At 41.3% G+C, this 17439-nt stretch overlaps 1 protein-coding gene across 1 annotated transcript in view; it reads left to right on the top strand.

Moving 5' to 3' along the window:
• USH2A (usherin) overlaps nt 1-17439 on the top strand; it is a 565863-nt gene that overhangs the window by 388310 nt on the left and 160114 nt on the right. The window contains exons 41-43 of the mRNA XM_054021626.1: nt 10767-11101; nt 13226-13348; nt 16405-16568. Of these exons, the coding sequence (XP_053877601.1) occupies nt 10767-11101; nt 13226-13348; nt 16405-16568 (622 nt within the window). The remainder of the gene's footprint in view (nt 1-10766; nt 11102-13225; nt 13349-16404; nt 16569-17439) is intronic.

Below are 17439 nucleotides of genomic sequence, written 5' to 3'. Positions count from 1 at the left end.
ACATTTGCATAAGACTGAAGTTCATCTGTTAGAATTATTATTTTTGTTTAAAATGTATTTTGTTTCAAAAGGTAAATATAAAGTGGAGTTACCCAGGCAGCATAAATAGTTTGAGGATATGAATTTAAGTGCTAATTTTTTCATTCTTCATCCACAATATGAAACTTTGATGTAAGTTACCCTCTTTTAAACAATGAAACTTGAGCTCTCTAAATTTTATTTGAATGTCTACAGCATTACATGTTACCATCCACATTAATATCAAGAATACAGTGGTTATCATCAAACCATCCTTTCATGGATTTGCCAGGAACAGGAACAATAACATGGAGTAAAATCTACAGTACAGACAATGGCCCTAGTTCGGCAAATTATTTAAGCACTTGCCTAATGAGCAGTCACGTTGACTTTAGTCTTTATAACAGTAAAAGAAGTCACTGCTTGCCTTCGATGCTGTATCCAAGGTCATAAAGTTTTACTCCTTTTACATATGGAATTTCTTTTCCATTAGGTGTTAACATGCTCAATCCTAATTTAAAAAAAACTTATCAAATTATTCTTGATCCTGTACTTGATTTTTCCTTGGGATCTAGGATACACATTCATTACTAATTGGATCTTCCTCTGTTTCAAATCCAAAATATCAGGGATTCACCATTCCTAAAAAACAGTTGGCTCAATTCTCTTTTGAGACCAAGTTTGATAGCACAATCCTGCATTTCATTCTGTAATAATTCAGTTTCAATCTAAGAATACTTTATCAGATTTTGCAGTCTGATTAGACAGTTCAGTTGGGTATTTTTACCTTCTTGTTTCCCTAGTCGCTCCTTAACTTTCTCAGCCTTTTAAGGTCTATGTTGTACAGCCTTCTGTATGAGCTGGACATATTTTGTGCCAATTGCTGCTATAGCAGTCCCAGGCTTTCTTTTTCTGTACTAGTACTGTGGTGAATTCCTCTGAACCTGGTCGTCTTTTGTATTAAATTCTGCTGAATTTAGGCAAGTGGAATAGTTAAGATAAAACAACAAAAGTTTTCCACATACAACAGGACAGAGAAATTCAAAATCTGCTAATTCATACTGGGTGTATTTCTTAGCTGAAACATTACCTTACTTCTGTTCTCTAAAGAGTACAGTCAAAACTTTTAAGGACAGAAAGGGTTTATCACAGTATCGCCAAAAGAAATGAAGCAAAATTGTATAATTAGATACTTGAAAAGCATACTGCAGTAAATAATTCAAGAGAGATTGGACACAGCTAATGTTGCTTACGCAAAGAACAGTAGATTCATTACTAGCCAGCTATCTAATTTAAGGCCAAATCCTGCACCAACTGAAATAAAAGACTACATTTAATAGCTACTCATTTCTGCTATTATTTAGCATTTTAACACATATCTGTAATTGGTTAGAGGTGGACTGAAGCTATACAGTTTATAAGCCTACAGTTGTCAAAGTCAGACATCCAAAGTTACCATGGGATTGCTGTCTAAGATACCCAAGGACTTCTTGCTCTTTGCTCCCCTTTAGAGAAGCAAATTGCCTGAATGTGGGTGGGGAGGAGGAGGCAGAGATGTAGTTCTGCCCTTTCCCACCCCCAGTGGGGCCAGCACACCAGAAGCTCTGCCTGTTAAATTCTATAGAACTTTCATGTAAGAGTGGTGAGGTTCTGAGGCCACTCCATGGCCATTACTGTAGCACTGAGGCCACATCATTTCCATATGGAGGGGGAAGAAGGAGAAAAAACAAAGGAGTAGTTGATCTTCCACCTGCACTTTGGCATGAAGTTGACCTCTGCACCCCTTACATATCCTCACACCATTTTCACTGCCAGGTGCACAGGCATGGAGGTTGCTTCAGGACTTGTCCCTCAATAATTGAAATTTGTTCTGAAAAGAGGTAGGATGAATCTGGCTCAGATGACTTTATATTGGTAATGTTTAAATTCCTGTTAGTCACAGTGAGGTGGCTCTGTAAACTGAGTCACAAAACCTTCATGAATACAGCACCTGCTTAGTGCTCAAAACATGCTTGTGCTGCACAAGACTCTTGTCATATTAAATATCTACAGTGGCAATTCTTTCATGAAGAGTGGAAAATATGCAATCTCTTCAGGAGTGAACCAGTGTGAGACTTTAATTACCTCTTGCCCTAGAGAGAGCTGTCCTTCCAGGATAGAGCTGAAGGGATTGTGGAAGGGCACTGTGGGAAAGGTTATATTGAGAGGCTCTTTCACCAAGCCAGGGATGTGAATCAATAGAGGCTTTTAGTTGTCAGTGCAACCAATCCCTAAACCATGAGCGCAAATATTTACTTAAACTGGAAAAAGAGAGAATTTATTATGAAGAGAAACATATTTCCATTCCTTTATTTAGTCATAAAATCAATATAAATGATTTTGTGATGTGAAGAATTCAAAGCGCTGTGGCAAGAGTACTCACTGGAGTATACAGCTTATTTTCTTAGACATAAGCCCTCACTCTACAAGGAGAAAAAATGTCAGCACAGCATCCACTGTCTCGGTATAAACGCTTCTGATGCTGTATGTAGGGTGACCAGATGTCCTGATTTTATAGGGACAGTCCTGATTTTTGGGTCTTTTTCTTATATAGGCTCCTATTACCCCCTACTTCCTGTCCCGAATTTTCACAGTTGCTGTCTGATCACCCTAGCAGTATGTGGTCCTTTTTATAGTAATTTTAATCAGAATGGCCTGGTGTCTCCCAATACCTTTCAGCTTGCTTTCGTTTCTGCAGAAAAAAGTGTAACATTGCTGATAATTTTTAAACCACTCATTTCTGTGACACCTGCATGATATTCTTTAATATTTGCTGAATTGATAATGTTCATGGCAGCAGAGTATACTGAGCAATAAACTGCTTTTGTGGCTGATTAAATGCCAAAGTGACGTGGAGATATGCAGCAACTGCAAAAGTCGTTTATTTAGTGTATTCCAATGCCGTGAACATTATTCCTGTTACACAAGATTTGCTATACCCTGATTTACAGAAGTAGAAAAGAAATTGGTTATTTTCTTGTGACGGTTGCAAGTGCTGCATGCCTCATTCTCACACTTCACGCTGGTATGACATTGCAGAGTATATTTAGGTTGATCAATTTGAGAAAAGGCTAGTTTACATAGTGAATAATTGTTTAAGTGAGTACTCAGTGTAGATAAAGAATTAAGAGACTGGACACATTGAACTAGATTCACCATTTTTGTTAAAAGATGCTTTCTTACACTAGACTTCACCCATCTAACTTGCAGTAGGCAGGTGCTGTTTCTACTACTGCCCTAACTTGGGGTTTACAACTAGGGAGGACAGTTTTAATCCCCACCAGAAGATCCACAGGAGACCTGCAAGTAGAGGCCTCTGTGGCAATGTACTGGATAAGTAGATGCCTGGGTATCCTGAACGTACTCCCTCCTGTACCAATGCCACCTGCAGGTCTGCTCACAGAGAAGTTGCAACCATTTTCCACCGCTGTAGCCGCCATCTTGGAGAGCTTTCTGGCTCAATCTAAAAGGTGGCCTGGACCCTCTACTTTGCCTGGTCCGTTATGTCAAAGGGAAGGAATAATGCTACATTTTTCTGGGCTGAGATAGGGTGAAATTCTTGTCTTACAGCATAGTTGACAATATGGCCTTGAAATATTTTTGTCATCAGGATGGCCCTTCAAGATAAAATCCACAACATATATATATATATATATATATATATATATATATATATATATATATATATATATATATATATATACACACACCAGGGGTCGGCAACCTCTGGCCACATAGCTCGCCAAGGTAGGCACCGGCCAGGACAGTTTGTTTACCTGCCGCGTCGGTAGAGGTTGCCGACCCCTGATATATACATTTCCTTACATTCAGATTAGATCTCAGATGCCAAATGCAGAATGAGGAGAACAATAAACTATTCTGATGTCATCTATCATCTTTTTTTCTATATTCTGTGTATAGTAACTGCTAAAAATACATTTCCTCCTTTGGTAGTGATGGCCCTTTAGCATCTGACAGTGGTTCATTTTGCCCCCCTCCCCCTTGCAGAGCTTACCCCAAGTATTTCCCTGTAGCTGCTCTGAAGGAAGGAAGGATGTAATCTGTCTTAATTCATCTTATAGTCCTTGTTCATTATTTTCCTCAGAGTTCTGTCTCCTCTCTCACAGCCCCACTGCCACCCTTTTCTGCACACTAGAAGGAGCTGCAACTAAGAAGGCTGATGCCCTCCAGTTGAGACTGAATAGTGAGCGCACTGGGCCTGCCATCGAGGAAGCAATCTCCATCTTTCCCTTGCAGCAGGATGACCCTTCTTTACTACATAGTGTGACACATGTTTTAAATGCTCGCTTTCTCAAGGCTGACTACTAAGTTGCAGGCATACAATTAAACAAAAAGAGAAACAATCATCCTAATTGTTACCCCAACTCCACTCTTCACTTGGACATGAGAAGCAGGAAATTTAGTGGTCAGGACTCTTAACCTACAAACAGGCTATTAGTAAAAGACCTGAAAATGAGGATCTCAATTAAATCAAATGGTTGCTATTCAGAAGTACAATTAGACCAATTATAGAGTTGGTCCAGTTACAGCTGGCCAAGATAAGCGAAAGAAAAGATATTTTCCATATCCACATATCATGGAGTTGCAATTGCATTGTGGGGCATTACGTGCCCGATCAGCCTGGTCCTTGGCTCTGAGACCCCCACCGTCCCTCCCTTGCTGGGGCCATTGCTGTAAAGGGCTAAGAGAGGTCCATTGAAAGGATTACAGGAAGAAAGCTGGCTCCTGTGGCTGGCCATGGAGCAGTGGAAAAGAGACCTAAGGGGGGAGTCTTCTGGGTCCCTGCAGCCTGCTTTGGGATAACTTTTTGTTAGTGCTACTTTGTGAGTTTTGTGTTTTGAAGAATAAAACTGTGCTCTGAAGAAAGGGTGTGAACACTTTAGGGCATGGCGTTCGTCCTTGCTAGGCAGGGGAGACAGGCCAGCAGCCTACACTCCAGATTCTCACAGGGGTAAGATCCGAATAATGCAATTATCTGAAAATATTAAAGTTACATAGCACCAATATCTGCCACTGCAGTGATTCTCCAGTGTTTTACTTCTCAGATCACTTTGTGCTAGATAAAACCTGTCATGGCCCCACCCCCCATCCCTCTTAAGACCCGGTCTACCACTGCAAATGGCTGCAAAGGTCTCTACGGAGCACCACTGGGCTAAGGAGAGCACTAATCACCTGGTATCTACCCTTGTGTATTACTGGGTTAAAAGGAGATGCAACCAGAAGACCTACAGACTTCATCTTGGGGGGGAGGGGCGGGAGGAACCTATAGCTCTTTTCCAGTTTTACACAGGTGTGCCCTGTGCTTTGGGGAAACTGTTAAAGAGCAATCAATCCTTGTGTGAAGATTGCCTTGTAATGTTGCTAAGGTCAGTGAGACCTTGGTTTATTTGCCATATAAGTGCTGCTTGAGCAAGTTGAGCTACTGCAACACCCCTAGGAGCAGCCTTAACCTGCACACCTGAGATTTTCCTGCATGTCAGGGTTGTGATTTCCTGCACAGCTTGCTGATTTGTGCCATGCCATGCAGTGGAGTGACTTGGAAAAACTAATCAGAACCTCATCAGCATATCCCCATGCATTGAACAATATCAATGAAGAAGTTTCAGGTTCTGCAATAGTTGCATAGGCTCATACAGAAATGTTATTTCCATTTACCCAGTATTCAGTGCAAGTGCTTCTCAAACCATTTCTACTAGCAACTGATGGTTGCAGGCTTGATCCTGCTGCCCTCTTGTATTTGTAACTCTGATTGACGTGGATGGAAATTGAGCATGCATGAGAATTGCAGGAATTACATAAAAATGTGACAATTAAATAGTTGGGTTTTTTTTTTTTTTAAAGTACGGCTCTGTCTCTGTACATATAGAAATATAATGGATTTTATTGGAGTAGGTTTATGGACTGGCTGATTAGCCCCTCTGAACTAAATACATCTTTCCATCACAGCAATCCATTTCTCTTCTTTAATCATATTATTGGAAGTGGAATAGTAGAGCTGGATCATTGAACCCGAGCAATAGAGTAATTTCAAACAAATAAGAACTTCAGAGTGTTGTTCTGTCTTTGCAACTTTTGCTAATTACCAGAGAGAGATGCAGGTTACTGAATGTCCTGTATTCTCACTCTTGGCCTCTATCAGGAATCAGGATCTATTCCAACTTCTGACACAATCCCAGTTTAGTTTTCTTTTAAAACAGGCAATAATCTACAGTGAAGTAGACTTCCTGGCCATATTTGTTTTGGGGAGGTAACATAATCCAGTGGCTAGAACACAGGAGCAGAAGCTGGGTTCTATTTGCCTATGTCTTACTATGTGATATTGGGTAAAACACTCAATCTCTTTTTGATTTGGTTGATTCATCTATAAAATAAGGATAATAACTTAACCTTTCTAATTTACTTTGGGGCTTACAGTGTAAAGCTCTCAATAGTGTATCCGTTATGGCCATGCTCATCAATGAGAGTGAGACTAGTGTAAAGCAAAAAATGTGGTTGAGTACTTATTTTGAAACTTTTTTCAGAATTAAATTGAAATGTTCGGACTGCTGTCAAAAAGAAAAGCTTTCTGAAGTTATGATTAATGGGGAGAAAGTGGCTAATTTCGGTCTCTTTAAATTTTGTGGTGGAGAAAATATGGTGCTTTGATCTTTAAATGACAGCTTCCAGTGTCATTACATTGAATCAGTTAATCTCTCCCAATAGTTACCTTGTTCTGGCTTCCTCATCTGCACCCTTTTTCATGGTCTCAATGTCGAGCTTCAGATCAATGAACAAACTGCTACTGTTTCCAACAGAGACTGTCTCATGAGCCCCTCTGGTTTCATGCACTGCCAAGTTCTGACCTCAAATCTGGCAGATTCAGGATAAAGAGGAGAGAAGGTCCAGTTGTGTCGCAATGAATTTAAACCAGGCTGGCTCTGCCATCTTTATTTACATTGCATAGGCCAATCAGTCACTTGACCTTGTCCTTGACTTGTCATTGAAGTGTATAGGCTACCACTTTTTATGACAGAAAAGTTTGCCTGAAGTGGCATTGGATTGTATATCCTGCTCCATCCTTCTTTCCAGGTGACATCTGAAGTTCAAGGCAGGTCAGCTCCCTGATACATCTGAGCATCATCTCAAGTTTAAATCACCCCTTGCTATTCCATCTTGATTTTAGATAGACCAACAACCCTAGCAATAAATAAAACACTGAGTCCACAAAGTTCAGAGGGAACCATGCCAAGTGAGACATGGACTCTACTTTTGTTTTTCATGCTGCTGAGTACTAACATCATTGTGCCTGGTTTGCAATGTTTCATTCTCTATGCAATTTGCATTACAAGATAAAATACCTACTGTAATTTAGGCAGGGACACAATCTCATTCATGTATTGTACAGCCCCCAGCACAGCGTCAGTGCCCAACACATAATACAGAATAATATCAGAGTCCTTTCAAGTATCAATATATAGCACACTGTCAGTGTGAGATTCAGATGCTGAAGAGTCAGAGGACAGCAGTGGTACTGCATGTGCTGATAACTTCCCATCCCCCTCGATGGTGTTACATAGCGCTGTACGTTTTATTTAATGAATTTTATTGTATGCTGCTAAAGAACTTAAGTATCCAAAGTTCAGCGGTGACACACTAGCAGGAGCCTTGCCTGCCCCAGAGCCAGTCTCCTGGTAACCCACTGAGCACAGCTGGCCCTGATCGAAGCTATTGGATTGATTGCGCCATCTGATTGGCTGAAGGAGTTAGCAGGCTGATACTCAGGCTCAAAGCAGCAGCAGTCCAGTGGCTGCTCAGTGCCTGCAGCTGCTCTTGGTCCTGTCCATAGCTCCCACCCCAGCCTGTTTCTGCTCCTGCCCCCAGCTCCTTCCCGACTTCTGAGTCCCCAGCTCAGACCCTCAGCTCCATCTTGTGACTGCAACTGCAGTGAGCCCTTCAGCTTAGGCTTTGGTTTCTGACTCCCAACTCTGATCCTCTACTAGGCCTTCTGACTGCAACTCCGGGTAACCCTTCAGCTTAGCTTTGGTCTCTGTCTCCCAGCTACAACCTTTGACTTTGCTCCAGGACCCGCCTCATCTGGATTCAGCTTTAACTGATAGGCCAGACTGCCCAGGACTTGGTCACTGACTCATAAATCATCTCAGGAAATAAGCAAAATCTGTACAAGTTGAACATTTTGAGGCAACTTTGAGGGTAATCCTCAAAGTGCCCCCAAATATATCGCATACAGTACTTCTGTTAGAAGTCCTCTTCCATTAAACAGCCCAGACTAGTCAGTCCTTTGAGAGATCACTTATGACAGTTAAGGTTTAACTGTGCTAATGATTCAAAATAAAACATTTGAACTAAGGTCTTGCTCAGTCCTTATTTAGGCAGAACTCAAAGTGAAATCCAAACTTCAGGACTGGGCCCTATATTAGTTACAAAATATAAGTATGGCTGTGGAAACATGATTTTCCAAAGTGGGTCAGACCAGTGGGCCACTGAGTCTAGTATGCTGCCTCCTTCCATGACAAATATGAGTCTCCCATGGAAAGTGGCTCCCTCCTCACACATTCACAATGCATCGGGTCAGCTGTGCTGTATTGTTCATGCACAATGAGGTGGGAAGAAATGTTCCTTCCTGGATCTGGGAAATTACAGCACAAAATACACTAGCCTGGCTGTTTTCTATCTACATTTTAAAATGAAACCTGCAAGCTTTATATTACCCATTCTCCTATACTTTTTAAACACAGGGAGAAAGTACATCAGCTCCTCCAAAAAGAGATTTTGCTCTTTTGCATAAAGGAGGGTGATAGTAATATATCTTTCTAGTAGATGAACAAGGAAAGATGCAAAATCTTCTTCTACCTTCTGCTACCTGCTAGCATTGTTTTCCTTGTGATGTTGTCTTCATTTCCTTAATCATATGTAAGGAATGACAGAAATCTGAATAGCACACTTGAAACCTAGCCAGAGTAAAACCTTTTCTTTGTTGACATGGGTAAGCTTGTTTGTGTTCTCATAAATCAAGACTGCCCTGTTTATAATTCTGTGTTTAATAATATTCCAGAATTTGTTATCAAAGATCTTCAGCTGTCTTCAGAATTCTGCTGCCAAGATCCTTGCAAGTATCAAGGCTCAAGCGTTCCTCCTGTTCTTAAGATCTAACATTAGTTACTCCCTGGTGGTATTCCAGATCCTTTCAAAAACCCGCTATGAATCCAGCTCCTTTGTACTCGGGGCATGTGTTAGTATGTGGAGTCACCATTTTAGAGGGACTCAGTTTTGAGACTGGAAAGAAGTAGGGAACAGGTTGCTCAATTGATCAGCACCTCCACTAAAATATTTTCCTATGATTGTATTATAAAACAATATTATTTTGTTTGTTTATTTTGTAACACACACAGCTTGAGCTGGCTGTTCTCCATTCATATTTTCTAAGGCTCAGGACTTAGCTTTGCCAAGTATGGGTGAAGGAAAGGCAATGGAGGCACTAAGCCACTTTTCTGCCTCCCCCTATTCCGGAGCTGCACTGGGTTGAATTGGCTTCTGGCACAAGCTAGAATAGTCACAGAGCTAGTCTAGTTTACACCTTGAGGGTCCCGGTGTAGAAGGAGATGATAGTGCTGAGCCAGCCAGGCCAACTTCACACCACTGGGAGAATCCTAACAGGGGAATCTACAGTTTTCTCTTGAGGGCAGCTTTAAGTCCACTTTGTACTGTTGCAGTGGCACAAAGAGGATTTAATCTGGACCTAGGGCCCATTGTATGTATTATCCCTATCTGGTTGACACATCTGTGAACTCACAGCACGATCTAGCTCCCATTGGAGTCAGCTACTCAACGGGAGATGGATCAGACCTGCAGACTGGATACGGACAAGCCTATATCAAGGTACTAATTAATCAGGCAAACATAAAAATTATTCACACTGAAAGTTGAGTAAGACTGCAAGAAAAATAGGGTTTTGTTTAAATTTGTTGTCTTGGAAAGACCGATTTATACGTAAAGCAATAGATGTAAGATGCAAAGCAACATATACATATAGTAACAATACATATTATTGTAACTTATTACTGAAAAATAAAAACATATTAATGGTATGGATGGATGTTTTCTTAGCATGCCCTGATAGGCAAAACGATGAGCTTTTACTGATAACAACATATAATAGCAGAATATGATACACATATATACCACCCAGTACATTACAATACAAGAGTGAGAGGGAGTGAGTGTGTGTGTGTGTGTGTGTGTATGTATATACAGTAATTAAGACCGAATTACAGTAGTATCTGAGCATCTTGCAGTCTTCCCTATATTTATTCACACCAATCCTATGAGGTAGGGAAGTATTATCCCATTTGACAGATGGGAGCTGATTTAAGCTACAGAGTGATTAAAGAGTAGATTTTTAAAAGCAAAAATGGCATATAAACACCTACTGTCCCTTTGAAATTTAATGGACAGTAGGTGCCTATCTGCAGTTCATGCCTTTGAAAATCTACCCCAAGTGACTGGCCTACAGTCACATGTGAAGTCTGCAGCCAAACTGGGAACTGAACCCAAGTCTCTTGAGTCCCCGATTTTTCTCTCTAAAGGAAGAAAGAACATCTTATTGTCACCGTTGTGCCCATTTTAATTATGTTATTTCTGTGTTGCCAGTGTCAGTAGGTCAAATTCTAAGAACGCCTTTATTTTCTCAGGTCTCTTGGCAACCTCCTCTCATACCGAATGGAGAAATGCTTAGCTATGAGATCCGCATGCCTGATCCTCGAATTACCATCACCAGCAACATTTCATCAATGCAAAACCATGTGGTGACGAACCTGATCCCTTTCACAAATTACTCAGTCACTATACTAGCTTGTTCTGGAGGCAACGGCTTCCTGGGAGGCTGCACAGAGAGTTTACCTACACATGTGACTACCCAGCCAACAGTTCCTCAGGGCATTAGCCCCTTGTCTGTGACTCCAATAAGTGAATCATTTATTGCTATTTCCTGGCAACTGCCCTCTAGGCCCAATGGACCACACTTGAGGTAAGGTATAGCAATATGTAACTTAAGGGTGGGTGACATCGAATGACACATCGCAGGACTTCTGGAAATGTGCACACTCAGGAAATGGAATTCCATGCCTCTGTTGATCCATGGGGTAAATATACTTCAGCGTTTAATTCACAAATGGGACCAGAGGCAATCCTCGGCTTACCTAGATCCAGCCCAGAGAATTGTCAGCTTTGTGGCATGCTCTCCCACTTTTTTCAGACCCTGTGGAAGTCCCTCACTGAGATTCAGGCTCCATGGTGTGGCTGCAGGGCAAGCAGAATTTTCCTATATTCTCAGGCACTCAACCAGCGGGGCAAACTATTTTGAGTTATTGCTGTCTGAGTCAGCATTAATTTGTACAGGTTCTACCTCTGCACTGTGGAAATCCAGCTGAAAACCACAGTAAAGAGGGGAATGCATTGTAGCTGTCAGAGCACTGTCATCCAAGAGGCTAGAATGAAACAGCAGGAGGGCAGGATACAATGCAAACCCAGCTCTAATACATATAGCCCTGAACTGCCTATGCCTCCTGGGATCGATGCAGATCTCAGCGGAGTCGGAGGTTTTGTGGGCTGAAACAGCTGCCAGTTTTTAGTGGTGGTTTAGGGGAACAGGCCACCACTTGGGGAAGAATTAGGAGAAAACTCTGAGAGTATAAACTCAGGGAGCCTATGCAGTACCCTATGCAGGTTAGTCCTACACAGGGGAAGACGGGGCTATTTATAATTTGGTGAGATGAAATATTCTTCAAAACTGAAGATTATTTTGTGTTTGGTTCATGGTGGTGTATATGATAAATAGATTGTGGATGAGTGGAGGAGAAAAGAAGCAGCAAGATTCCTGGGAGCTTCAGAACAGGGGCAAGACAGAAGTGGGTTGATTAGAGGAAGGCAGGCAGGACTGTTCCTTGAAAGATGGGGAAGAACCCCCTTTGGTGTGATCTTGTCCTGGGAGCTGGACAGGAGTACATGCAGGGTTGGATATTGACTTGAATCCATGCTTTCCCATTTATAAAATAAATGAAATCGACATCCTTCATTCACGTGGCGTAGGGCATCACACAGGCTCGTCCATGCGTTGAGGCATTCGATAGTTTACTTTACACCTAGCACACTTTTACAGGCGTGTATTATTGCACCGCAGCAGCATCCACAGCTTCCTGCCTGCTTTTCTTAATGCTTAATTAGAGCACACTCCTGCTGAATGAATCCGATTGCATCAAGATATTTGAAACCTTTGAAAAGCAATGTACATTTCTCTGAAGTCAACAACATGACCATTTTACCATTGATGACTGAAGTAATTCAACATGAGCTACAGCTGCAAACTTCATTTCCTTCATGGTGTGCCATGCTGCTCTCAACCAGAAACACCACTAAAGCAGCTGCTCAGTACGGCGTGATGGAGAAAGAAGTCTGCAGCAGCAGCCGCTGCCAGGGAGTGTGATTTACCCTCCATCGCCATCCAACGTTCAAAAAGATGTTGATGTTTCTTACGATTTGTCTTTGAATTATATTGAACAGAATTTGCCAGGGCTTTAGTTAATAAAATTGTTATATTTTGGTTTTGGATTCCCAAACATTGATAACCCTTGATGCAAAAGTTGTTCTTTGGGTATGAAGTCATCAGAACATTTTGGTGAAATTACAACTTAATTAAGTTTTATTAATTACTCCAGTTAAACTCCCAGATACTATAGTGATGGGTGCTTTTGAAATGTGTGATATACTGTCCCTCATTCACTCAGAAAAGACCAGGCTTGGATAACCTAAAATGAATCTTAAATGTCTTCTCACAAACTGCAAACTCTGCCACAAGCCCTGGCTAGATGCAGAGAAGGCATTTGACTCAATAAAATGGTCATACCATTAAAAACTCTGATTCTTTCTTTCAAATGAAAGCAGGATGAAACACTTCATTATCCATTTTCAAAGTATATTGGTAATTGAATGTTTTAAACCTGGAAATATTAAAAAGTTTATCTGAGAAACTTTACAGCTGTAAAAACAAATTAATGTGTGGCTTTAAAAAAAAAAAACAATCCCCCTCCCCCTGATTTTTGTGTAATAACATTAGTTGAGATAATCCCGGTGTTCTGCTTGTCTTTTGTGTTAGATATGAGCTCCTGAGACGTAAAATCCGGCAACCACTTGCATCAAATCCCCCTGAAGATTTAAATCTGTGGCACAATATTTACTCAGGAACTCAGTGGTTTTATGAAGATAAGGGTCTTAGCAGGTGAGATTACAAAAACTATAAAAAAACAAATGCTGGCATTTTGTATAGTGCATGTTCAATAGTTCAAAGTGTTCCTTGTGTCTTTATGTTGTGAACATATTAATTGTGTAATGAAACATTTTCTGTCATCTTGGCATTAACCATTGTGACATGCATGGGTTTATTTTTATTTTGTCGCTCTTGAATCTCGCACATAGTATCTTGCTGTAAAAATTCAAGTGAAATTGACTATATGAAGTGAATTTTGAGCTTTGATCTGTTCATACAGTCAAACCATTTACATTCACTGTAAATCACGGTGTTGGCACATCACGCGCAAGCTGAGGGAATGGTTGAGAAGTTCTGTTTCGGATGGATTAAAGCTTGGTGTCAGAGCATTATTTTTCAATCAGTTTTTTAAATTGCCAACATTGATTATTGTCTCAATATTTCCGAACTCAGCAACAGATATTTAAAGCATTCCTAGCTCTAACTTAATTACAGCTTTGTGGTGACTACCTCAGTAGTCTATACTTATGTCACGGAGCCGTGCGATCTGGTCTATCCCCCAACCTGTAACCAGTCCCTTGGGAGTGACCCTTTTAGTGTGCCAGCCACCAACGGTCTACACAGTTCTGCTGGGGCAGGCCCGCAGCCTCTACAACTCTGAAACTGTCTTTAGATGGCGGAGATACTTGTTTCTCTCCATGGCTCCTTGAAGGATATCCAGCCAAGCCAGAGCCGTGTGGGAGGTTTGTGTTGTACCCTTCCAGTGTGCCATGCACTTAGTAAATATTTGCAGCAACACAAGGCAGCTTTTTCCCAAACAAGATAATTTATTAATCACCTGAGATACAGAATCTTAAATTATTAGATTAGCCTAGAGAAGCAAAGATTAAGACAAAGACATCTTGGCAAGCTGATGTAAAATCCATCTTGGCCCTCTCTCTGGGTAGGTCTACTCATGCGGTGGTGTGTAGGGCAGTGGTTCTCAAAGCCGGTGCGCCGCTTGTTCAGGGAAAGCCCCTGGCGGTCCGGGCCGGTTTGTTTACCTGCCGCGTCCGCAGGTTTGGCCAATCGCTGCTCCAGCTGGCCGCAGTACACTGCTCCAGGCCAATGGGAGCTGCAGGAATCGGCACAGGCCGAGGGATGTGCTGGCCTATGCTGCAAGACCGAGCCATGTTTTAAACATCTGAAGACTGTTGCATTTTAATAGGTTCCCTCAATAGGTTCATTTGTAGTGTGTATAGCACCAAAGAAGCCAACATTATAGCCCTGACTCTTCAAAGATAGTGGGGCTCTGCCTGCATCACTCTTTATGTACAAGAGCACTGTAACTTCCAAGGAAGTAGTATGGAACATGTGGCAATGAGAGGCAACTAGTCGGAGGGACACAAAGGAGCACCAGCTAAAGAGTGCATGACCCCCCCCCCCACGTGACTCCTCCCTGCCCCGCTCCTCACGTGACTCCTCCCTATCCCGCTCCCCACGTGACACACACACACACACACACACACACACCCCCCGCGTGGCCGGAGGCTGCCTGGGAGAGTGCAGCAGCTGCGTGCCGCACCAGGCACCATGGCCGGAAGAGGAGAGACTCTGGCCCTGCCTCTTCCCTTCCAACTCTGGCCCTGCCCCTTCATCTCCCCGGCTGCTGGCCTTGCCCCCTGCCCCAGCATTTTGGGGAGGGTCATGGGGCCCTTTCCCTCCCCCCCCCCCCACACACACAGTCGCCATTGCAAGTGACTGAAATATTGGAGAGAGTAATTAGAATGCACTTAGGGTGACCAGAGGGCAAGTGTGAAAAATCGGAACGGGGTGGGGGGTAATAGGTGCCTATATAAGAAAAAGCCCCCAAAATCGGGACTGTCCCTATAAAATCGGGACATCTGGTCACCCTAAATGCACTGATAGTAGCAGATGTTGCACCAGCTTTTCAAAAGTGCTCACCACCACAACTAGGGTCAGATTTTCAAAATAGCTCAGCTTTCATTTGGGCACCTAAATGAAATAGATTTTCAAAAGGTGTCAGCACCCACTTGCACCCCTACTTTTCAATAGGAGCTGCTGAGGGCTCAGCTCTTTTGAAAATGTGGCTATTTATTTAGGTGCCTAAATGAGAGTTGGTGAATGCCAAGGTGTTTTCAAAATCTGGCCTGGTATCTGTATTAAATAACATGACACAGTAGAGAAAAAGAGCACAGGAAATTCATATTTTTCCAATGCAGCCTCCACATATTGCGTATTTACTGTAAGTTCCACTATCATGTTGATAGAAGTATATTTCATAGTGATGTTACTAAAATCAAGGGTTGGATTAGAGTATCCTATCTTTTTCTGATTTTAATTGTTTTCTTGTTTTTATAATACAAATAACCGATTACAAAATGCTACGTGTATATATATTGACATCTTTTGAACAGCAGAAGAAACTATGGTGTGATAGTTATTTCCTCTATTAAATATACAGTTGGCTTCTGACAATACCTCATGCATATGCTGAATATGTCAGAGTACAGTTCTGGAGGAAATTATGAACTGGGTTTGCAATCTTAGTCACTAGCCCCTGGCCCAGATCTTCAAAGATATTTAGGTGCCTAACTCCCACTGATTTCTTTGTTATGTTTTGGGAGGGTTATTGCAGGACAGCGGGTGTATGAAGAATAGCTATCACAAGCGAGATTCGGGAATTTGACATTGAATTTCCGAAAAAAGGGGGGGGGGGGTGAAGCCTCATTGGATTAAATTTGGATCCAATTTGGCATTTTGCCATTGCTGTAATTACATCCTGAATTGAATAATAATGTCAAACCACCCCAGAAATAATAAATATAAGGAAATGAAATATGGTATTTTGTATCTGTTAGCATGTTAGTGTTAGCCAATTCTTTCTACCAAACACACAACGATTCTATTATAGATTTTGTATATGCTGAAATAATGCAACAAGGTAGCTTTTGAGAAAAAGCAAGCTTTGTTTGACACAGCTGGAAGGACGATGCTAAATGTTTTGTATGTCTGTGATAAAATACATATTTTCTTCTTTTGTAATTATTATTTTAAAAATGTCTTAGGTACACAACATATGAGTATAAACTCATAGTACACAATGAGGTAGGATATACATCAAGTGAGGAAGTGATTGCTACTACATTAGCAGGATTTCCGGAGAAGGGGAGTAGCCTCACTGTGCAAACTCTTAATCATACGGCTATAGAAGTGGAATGGTCAAAACCAAGTAAGTGAACTTAGTATTTATTACGTTAATTAAATCTTAACCTGTCATCAGTTCTGGTGATCTGCATTGCACTGTCAGGAAACAAAATCCTTATCCTGATCAACTGTTGCACTCACTGTCTCTGAAAGGGCCCTAACGGAAGCGGAAAGAACATGGAAGTCACATTTCTTTTTACTATACATTATTTTAATGAGGGGTGGAGAAAAAGAGAAAATTTAAGCCTGTGGAGGTTCTTTAAAACCTATAAAGAAAGAGTACACAATGTTCTGTTATCTTTGTGTATATTTTCATCCCTTTGTATGAGGATTTACACATTCCTTCAGGAGGAGTGAAAATCTGTCTGTCTACTTATTCACTTATGTTCTGCCTCTTAACATGAAGACCTACCATTACAGTAGTGGTAAACTTCATGCCTTACATGCAAATGATTTTGTAAGGACTGACTGGCGATGCTCAATAAATACAGGCTCTTTGTTTTATAATTGCATGCCTGAAGTAAGCATGCTTATAAAACCTGACAAACGTAATAGATCTGAAGCAGCTCACTGAAGTTTCATTACCTTAGTAATCTGAACCTCTGACCTTCTACATGTAGGTAATGCAATCTGGTTTTATTTTCATTCATACTTAAAAAATGTCCCAGGTATCTGTTTGTGAATGCAAAGGTTAAACATCAAGTGAGGGTCATTAATAGAAAGCCTTGTTGCATTATCATCTTATTTCATTGCTAAATATGTTACACTACGCAGATTAACTATTCTGTCTCCCTATAATGTTTCTTATTTTTGTAATATTCATTTTTAAATCATTCTCTTGGTTTGTCAGTACCTAGGAAGACGTGAAGTTAACTTGCCCTGATATCCTTCTATTA

This window comes from Malaclemys terrapin, chromosome 3, assembly GCF_027887155.1.
Source record: "Malaclemys terrapin pileata isolate rMalTer1 chromosome 3, rMalTer1.hap1, whole genome shotgun sequence".
Taxonomy (NCBI): domain Eukaryota; kingdom Metazoa; phylum Chordata; order Testudines; family Emydidae; genus Malaclemys; species Malaclemys terrapin.
This window is presented reverse-complemented; position numbering and strand designations above follow the sequence as displayed.